The 9512-nt window shown below is 35.3% G+C and overlaps 1 protein-coding gene across 1 annotated transcript in view; it reads left to right on the top strand.

Moving 5' to 3' along the window:
- Nucleotides 1-9512, top strand: part of LOC107662317 (leucine-rich repeat serine/threonine-protein kinase 1-like) — a 109504-nt gene that overhangs the window by 7932 nt on the left and 92060 nt on the right. Inside the window, exon 3 of the mRNA XM_016452303.1 lies at nt 5614-5780. Coding sequence (XP_016307789.1) covers nt 5614-5780 — 167 coding nt within the window. The remainder of the gene's footprint in view (nt 1-5613; nt 5781-9512) is intronic.

The following is a 9512-nucleotide window of genomic DNA, read 5'->3' as shown; positions in this document are numbered from 1 at the left end:
TTGAGGGTGAGTAATTTATGGGCTAATTTTCATTTTTGGGTGAACTAATCCTTTAAGTTTGAATGTGAGATTGGTCTGTATGTTAGCATTATATGTACAGTGTGTTCAGCTCTCAAACTGTGTTCAGATTTGGCTACTGATTAATACAGGCATGACCACAGATTCATAGCTGATTGTGCTCAATCTCATTTGTTTTTGATAACTGACTAATAGCTGCTAATATCCAATTTTGAATTAGCCAAAAACAGCTTTTTAAATATGCACTAGCAATCAAAAGTGCTAAACTGCTAAAATGTTTGAAACTAGTTTTGTAGACACATGTATTTTGGATTTGCTAAGCAGTTTTTATCACTACTATATATATCAATTTGTGTTATTTCATAGTTGTGATAAATTCATTTATTAATATATATATATATATATATATATATATATATATATTCATTTGAGAGCACTTATATATATATATATATATATATATATATATATATATATATCCATTTGTGTTATTTAATAGTTTTGATAAATTAATTTATTAATATATAATGCGTTACATATTTCCTTTTTTTAATTGATCAAATATATAGAGGCATTTATTTATTTATTTTTTCTATTTTTATGTGGAATGTTGAAAATAGTCATAATAAAGAATGAGTTGGTCTCCAAATCTATATAAATAAATGTATTTATTTATTTATTGAATATCAAGAGGCATTTATTTATTTTAATTTATATTTTATTTTAATATTTCTATATGCTGAATATTGAAAGTAAAAAAAAATGGGGTCTAGATATATAATTTTTTGCAACATATAAATCAAATTATGTTGTGGTAGATATTTAACAGTGGCACCTTTTTCTCAGGGAGTATTATGTGTGACAAAAAATTGCTAAATGCTTCAGTCATCATATGAAACAAATCCAGTCAAGTGTGTCTCAACTTCTGATTCAAAATTTGATGATAATTGTTGTTGGTCAATTAACAACAACAACAACAAAATTTGATTTGGTCCAAACAACAATATTTTTCTATGACCCTATAGATATCAAATATATGGAGTTTCTGTGCTGTGCTCGGTTGCATTTTTCCGGAAAACCGTTGAAGTAAGCATCCCACAAAAAACAGTCAATATCCCCCCAGAGGTGAAACCTCGTGTCATAGGTGTTGGGTTTCCATTTTCCCGCCGACTCAGCATCAGCAACACCGTTGCCATTAGCAACCGTGAGTTCGCGTGCGTCCATCGGTGTGTGTTAGCGCGGCGCGGCTCATGTCTGAGTCATGTCACGTCTGTGTGTGTGTGATTGAGTGTGTCGTCTGGTCTCGTGTGACAGAAACACACGTTGCAGAAGGAGGCCAGTGTGCTAATCTGGCTTAGTGCAGCTTGAGCTGTAGCTGCAAACCCAATCTGAGGTCTTCTAGGGAGGGACAGAGACACAGCAGCCGGCCGTGAGGGTTGGGTTTCACTCTTCAATGTGTATGCAGTGTAAGATAACCTTGCCATTAAGGACAGCACACAGGGAGGAGAAGGGAGGCTCATTGTGTGAAGCATCATTTCGCTCTATAGGCACAGAGTCGGGCTAATGCTCACAGGTACTGGGCGTACATCGAGCCTCTGGACTTCTGACAGACAATAATGAGATGATTGCCGGATAGATACGGGCAGAATGATAAGGTACGTTTGCATTGTGAATGTCTCGTTTTTCAGCGTTTCAGGTCAGTGTGAATTGTGGTTAGGAAGTGATAGTATTGGTGAACCTTTCATTGACTCAATGCTTTCAAATTCTGTAACTGAATTCTCTGAACTTATAAGAGAGATTGTGCTTTAACAAGGAAGTCGTTTATTTTTTGTTTCTTAGATTTCTTTGTTGGCGTCACTCACATTGTCTGATTTGTCACGTGGTTTAAATGGTCTTGATAGCTTGTTCTTTTCTTAGCTGAAGTTAGTCGAAAACAAGATTTTAGTGTCTCTTCAAAAATTTCTATATTTTAAGGGGATTAAATGTGATCAAAAAAAGCTTTTTGCACTGGAGAAAGAATGAAAAATGTAATTTAGGTGACTTTGATCTAATCAGCAGATTCTGAGTAAGTGTTAATGTGTCTCATTTATATGCTAATGAGTGTTTAAGTGACTTTTCAAGAGCTGAAATTCAAGAGGTTTGCATTGTGTCACATTTAGACTTGAGCTAAAATTACATCTTGATATTTTTCAGGCTTTAAATACATTTAACATATATCTCGATATTTGTGCATTTATATGCGCAGTATGCCATGTTGAGACTTTAGTGAACATTTAAGAGGGATTATGCAAATGAATCATTAAGTCAGATTTTAAATTGATTCATTGAAACTGACAGTTCAAACTAAATCGCATTAAAGGAAAATGTGCTCACTCTCAGATCATCCAAGATGTAGATGAGTTTGTTTCTTCATTGTAACAGATTTAGAGAAATGTAGCATAACATCACTTGCTCACCAATGGATGCTCTGCAGTGAATGGGTGCCGTCAGAATGAGAGTCCAAACAGCTGATAAAAACATCACAATAATCCACAAGTAATCCACACCACTCCAGTCCATCAGTTAATATCCTGTGAAGTGAAAAGCTGCATGTTTGTAAGAAACAAATCCATCAAGACAGTGACTCTCAATTTTTATCTTCACATGAATCATATTGAAAGTAGAAATGAGCTTTATAGTCAGAGTTTCAGAGTAGAGAGACACATTACTGAATGAACGTAGCCAGAAGTGATAACACCATTTCCTTGTGCATGATCTGGAATCTCAACGCACTGAACGTTTGATTTGAATGGATGAAAGATATATTTTGTACAGCTGTTATTGTCTGTTGATCAGAATAAGTCCACTGAAGGTCAGTAACATCCAGAGAAACTCCAGAGTGTTTGAGAACATTTCCAGTCTGGAACACAACACACTTTTGATTTAGTAATTAGCATTTTTTTTTTTTAATTACTGCCATTTTTATCTATACTTTTCAGTTATTAATGTTTATTGTCTCCAATTCTAACATTTATCTGTCTGCCTATCTAATATTATTAATTACTGAAAAAAATACATTTAATTTAAAAATAACAAAAACAACAAAATTGCTGAAACTTAAACTAAAATTCAAGTGTAAACAGAAAATATCAAAATAAAAGCTCATTTTACAGTTTTGACATTACCATGTTACAGAGTTAATGATACAGTAACTCCAATAAATACACAACACAAATATTGTTTAAATTGTCTGTTTAATTATTTAATGAAATCTAAGGTTATTTATAGTCTACGATTCTCCCATTTGATCTTTTTCACTGCATCTTTTTCTGATGCATTTTGCTGTTTTTTTTATTTATTTTAAGTTACAGTATGTGCCTTGAAGTTATAGTGAAAATTCTCTCATTTACTCACTCACTAGTTGTCCCAAACTTGCATGAGTTTCTTTCTTCTGTTGAACACGAAGACATTTTTAAGAATATTGGTAGCCAAACAGTTGCCAGTAGCCATGGACTTCTATAGTATTCCATAGTATGTCAGTGGCTACCGGCAACTGTTTAAATAAATGAAGACAGGATTTTCATTTTTGGATGAACTATCCTTTTAACACGCATTCACACTGACACAAGTTATTCGTTTTAATAGAGAGTTGGTGATTTGAAGTGACTCACTCAAGCCACTTTGGTGATGAAGCAAACCTTGATCCGTATTTATGCTTATATTTCCTTCACAGTAGGAGCATCTTAAAATCTGTCTAGGTTTCTAGCTTGTTAGATTTCAGAGCAGCTATTGTCTTGGCTTTGGTTTTTTTCCTCCAGGTTGATTTGTTCTGGATGGGACGTGAGCTAAGCCTGTATTGATGCAGGCTAGATGTCTAATGGTTACCCTCCCTCAGGCTTTCTCCAGCCGCTCATCAGAAAAACGTTCTCAATTATTCATATGAGCCTCTTCTATTAAAGAGCACAGGCACTTACCCACAGCTCCGGCTCCTTTACATCGGAGCAGACCTGCTGTTAATGGAGCAGTGTCTGCCGACGGCCACATTTGCCAGATAAATGTTAAAGGGCTGGATGGAGTAATGTGAATAATAGGAGGGAGTGATTGATTTGACCTTCACTGCCCTCTTGGTATCATTACACTCCCGCACACCGTAGTCCGGCCGCTGATCTACACAGAGCAATGACAACTCATGATGTGCTCTTTCAATAATAATACAGACTAATAAAGTTTGCCCTAAAATGATAATTCGGTCTCAATTACTCACCCTCATGTCATTTTAATTCTAACAACACCATAAAATCGCCATAAAAGCCTCATGCTCTATATTTCAAGCTTCTGAAGTTAAATATCTATCTATCTATCTATATATATATATCTATCTATCTATCGTTCCGTCGTTCTATCTATCGATCTATCTATTGGTTGTTCTGTCGTTCTATCTATCGATCTATCTATTGGTTGTTCTATCGTTCTATCTATCGATCTATCTATTGGTTGTTCTATCGTTCTATCTATAATTCTTTCTGTTGTTCTGTCTGAAGTATTAAAATAGTTTTCTATTAACTGCTGTTTTCATTAATTGAAATAAAGCTGAAATAAAATGCAATTTTTAGACTAAAAACGTAAAAAAAAAAAAAAGTGAAATGTTGCCTTAGCAACTAACTGAAATAAAATAAGTTACCGTACTAAAATTGGGGGGAAAAAGTTCAAGCTTGAAATTGAAACATAAAAAACAAATAAAACTTAAACTAACATTCAAATGAAAACAATAAACAATAAAAGCTAATTCAAAATATGAATAAATAATAATATAATAATTAATACTAAAAAAAACTCTCTGTCTGTCTATCAGTTGGAATTATACCTGTCATTTTATTCATATTTAGCTGTATTTTTGGAATAAATTTAGTGGACGTGTGCTTGATGCGTGAAATTTGTTTTAGCATCATCAGGATTTTTAGCCTTTATTTTTTAGAAATTTTTGTTTTTATTTTTTATTTTACAGTTTTTGAGTAGTTTTAATTTAACAAATGAATTTTTTCAAAGTACAAATATTATATTTAGTCTGTAAAATAATACGAGGTGACAAAACTGCATACATAATTAAACAAGAATGATCAAAATGCCACATAAAATCATTTTAGATTAAGTTTTGCTTGTCACCACAGAGCATGTCAACTTCCCAAAAAATATTTCATGCAAACTACAGTACCTGCATACATGCCTTTTTTTATTTTAAGTGTGTTTTGTGTCCAGATTTTTTGTGTGCGCGTGTGTGTGTGTTTGCTTTTAGACATGTTTGGATCTGCAGCACTTGTGTGTGAGTATCACTATCCATTCAGTCTCCCCAGATCTTCCCGATCTCACTCCCACCCCTGAGTAGGTGCTCTTTACATCAAAGGTGAACATGGAAGAGCGCAGCTCCACAAATTCACACGCACCAGTCCTGGGGGAAAGGCATGTGAATTCTTCATGAGGCTGACCTGATTCCCGGCTGCTCCCTCGCCTCCTGTATCTGGGGCTCATTTCCCATCGTGTCGTCTTCATTTTAGCATGAAGTTCGTTCTCTTGTATTGAGTGTTTTGTTTGTTTCTGGTGGCTATGTCCCATTCGCAGGCGTTCCGGCGATGGGAGCCAAGCAGTCGGCGGTTGGCAGCGTTCCCTTGAGTCATTCGCCCACTCTGAAGAACATCCAAGAGGCCTATACGGACGGCGAGGACCAGAGGGCACGCGAGCTAATCCGGCTTTCCTGCGAGAATAACAGCGGAGCAGGACCAGATGGGGTGAGTTTGATCATTCGCTCACTTTATACTCTCATTTTTGACTGAACATTCACATAAGCACTGAAGTGAAGCGGGTGCATTGTGCATGCAGTTCACCTGCTGACGGACCAGCATATGTTGTGTTTTGGAAGCTGTTATGGGGGTTTGGCAGCAGACGGGATTTTTGTGGCAACATCAAAACATTTCTCAGTCCTGTCCAGAGCATGATGGCCAGGTGGGCGTCCCATAATGCGTTACTACAAGCTCTGTGGGAAAAAAAAAGCATCCACAATATATTATGATGCATGCAATATTGAAAAGTATTGCTGAAAATAGTTAAATGAAATTTGCTGCTTGTGTAAAACTCATCAAAATGAGAATTGAAATACAATATCGAACCAGTTTTGGTTACACATTGTAAGTGGCCACATACACACTGTAAAGTTTCAGTGACAATCGCTTTCAAATACAGGAGTGAATTCCCTAAATTACAGTTGTGTGTGTGTGTGCAGAACAGAATTCGACTTAAGTCTAATGAATTTGTCTGTCTTATTTTTTAAGACGTAACTTTACCCATGTAAAGTTACGTCTTTGGGGCATGACTTTTTTTGGGGGCATGGATTGTGTGACTCTCCTTGAGTTTATCTCTATTTCTCAACGCCAAGCTTAAACTACATATCAATCAGTTATGCAACACATCTCATTTTTGCATTATTGGCTGATATGCTAAATAAAGCATATCCGTTTAAGCAAATCAAGTCACTTTACCTGTAAACGCGGTTGTTGACTCGTCTCTCTTCAAGATGCAGTGCCGTAATGGAAGTCTTGCATACACAAGATGAATATCAGTGAATCCGATATCACAAAACCGATATCCGATAATGGAAAAATGCTTTAATATCGGTAAAAATATCGGTAAAACCAAATATCGGTCATACTCTAGTTTGGATTTAAGTTTACTATAGGCTTGTTCTTATTTGCTGTTTTTTATAGCGAGATCTGGCAACACGAATGAATCCAGATGTACCTCGTTCCCTGTCATTTCCTGCACCACAACTCTGATATGCATTTACATATGTCGTTAACATTTAGTTGTTCAGTTCGGTTCCATACACACTGTGTAGAATTTCTATAAATGAGGTTGTTAATACCTATATTTTCAGGAGTTAATTCGATTGTAGAATGCAGTCACTTCTGTAAATTACTGAAGTGTTTGTGTAGAGAACAGGATTCAGCAATAAAAGGTGAATTGACACCTGAATTTATCTTGTGTACGTGGCCAGTAAGTAGTCTATTAGCAGACACTATTATAAAAATGTTTTTTTATTTTAACAGTAAAAGACTGTAAAAATCCTATGATAAAAACTGTCAGTTGGTTAACAGTGAGTTTCTGTAAACTGTAATGGATCTAATCGTACATATCATGTAAATTAAAAAATGTATAGTTTTTGGAAGTGAAAAACAGGAAGTCATCTTAGAGTTTACCAGTGTTTGTATTTGTATGTATAACACCATGTGCACCTTTTATATATTAGTATTTACCTCAGCTTAAAAGCTATTTGTGTTCGAAAATTCATCATGTGACTTTTTCTTTACCACCTGTGTTTTTAAGGTGGTTGTCCATATAGGATAATAAAGGTTTAGTATATAAACATTATTTTACTGTAAATGTATGTTCAATCTGTAAAACGTAACATTTTGCTACCATTTTTTTTTACAGTAAAGTTCTGGCAACCACAGCTGCCATTTTTATTTTGCTGTGTATTTCACATAGAGTTGCTTGTAAATTGTGGATGGTTGCCAGGTTGGTGCTTTGTTGTAAAGAAGCACCTGTGCACTTACAAATGCAATAACACATAGTTCACAACAAGTAGCTCAAACAATAGATCATGCCACTGGCAATGCCGAAATCATGGGTTTTTTGATAAAATTATAAATTTGAACTGATGAAATGTGCAACTTAAATTCAATACAAGTTGCTTTGGATTAAAGTGCCAAATATAAATGTAAATATTGTGATGCCAAAGTCATGGGTTCAATTACCAGGGAATGCATGAACTGATAAAATGCATCTTCCATGTGCATGAATATAAATGTAAGTGCATGATTTGAGGTACAGTATGAGCTTGAAGCTAACAGTGTACAGTAAATTATGCACCAAAGTTTAAAGGGAAGAAGATATCTTAAAGAATGCGGGTAGCCAAGCACTTGCTGGCAGCCATTGACTTCCATAGTTTGGAAAATAATACTATACTATGGAAGTCAATGGGAACAGTCAACTGTTTAATTTCCCACATTCTTCAAGATATCATCTTTTATGTGCAACAGAAGAAAGAAAACTCATAAAAGTTTTGGAACAACCTGAGAGTGAGTAAATGATAACAACATTTTCATTTTTGGGTGAACCATCCCTTAAATGCTAAGGATTAGGTTTTTGTTCTAATGATTAACCCTAAGAATGAGCAATAGTCAAGTATCCGGCTTGGCTAAGTATAAGATTGCATGAGCTTTTCTGATCTGCATCAGCAGGGGAAGCGTGCACTGAAAGCATGCTTGTGAAACCCTTGATACTTCTCACATACACACACACAATACTGTGCTAAAAGGAAGGCAGAGCCTTTTAACAAGTATTGAATATCACAGCTTTTTTCTCACTTGCTTCTCTCAGTTTTCACCTTCATGCTTGATGTGTAAAAAAAAATACAGTGCACGCATTAATTATGTGCTTTTTAAAACAGTAGAAACCCATTATGGACCTGCCATAGACTCAAAACACTACAATGGCTTGTGTTTACAGTCTGTGATGCTGATAAGTGGATGGTGTTCTGTTATGGTTTTAACATTAAAACATGTTTTGGCCTGTAAATCTGCTCTAGTGGTCTGTATGGACGTAATATTGAATATAAAATGGAAAAAAAAACAGCAACAAAACCAGCTCAAATCATTTGAATACGATGAGGCTTTTGCTCTGGATTTAGAGGTGTATCATTGTGTATAATTTCTTCTAAACAAAAGTACTTCCTCCTGTCACAGCTTAATATGCAGAAATAACATGAACCATTTACATGTTTATTTCCCTGTTGTGTAAACACTGTGACACTGATCTGTTTGTTTGAACCACCTGACTATGTTAAGATTTGGCTCATCCAATGACGTGAGTTCGAGGCGGGACTATCTGTTTAACCCGACCAATGGCAGAGTGTTTGGATTTAAAACTGTCATTATGTTGGTTCCTATGGTTTTTATGGTTAGCAACCATTGAGAACACCTTAACAACCACCTTCCTAGCAATCAGAAGACATTTGCAACAGCATATTGGAATGATTTCTGAAGGGTCATGTGACTGAAGACAGCAGTAATGATGCTGAAAATTCAGCTTTGCGTCACAGGAATAAATTACATTTTACAATATATTCATATACAAAAATACTTTTTAAATTCTATTAATATTTTACCATTTTTTTGGCTGTATTTTAGATCAAATAAATGCAGCTTTGATGAGCATAAGAGACTTCTTTCAAAAACATTAAAAAAAATCCCAACATTTTATTTTATTTTTAATGCGAGGCAGAAAGATTAATTATAAGGCGTGTTTGTTTCTTGAAAGGCTTTGTTCACAATAAGGTGATTACAGATGACATGACAGCGTGTGGTCAGTGAGTGTGCAGAGATATTCCTCTGTAAATACTGTTACAGGTCTCTAATGAGGCCATGAGTGATTGATGATGTGACTGTAATGGCTCCTAACCGGCC

Source organism: Sinocyclocheilus anshuiensis, unplaced genomic scaffold (genome assembly GCF_001515605.1).
Source record: "Sinocyclocheilus anshuiensis isolate Anshui unplaced genomic scaffold, SAMN03320099.WGS_v1.1 scaffold579, whole genome shotgun sequence".
Taxonomy (NCBI): Eukaryota; Metazoa; Chordata; class Actinopteri; order Cypriniformes; family Cyprinidae; genus Sinocyclocheilus; species Sinocyclocheilus anshuiensis.
This window is presented reverse-complemented; position numbering and strand designations above follow the sequence as displayed.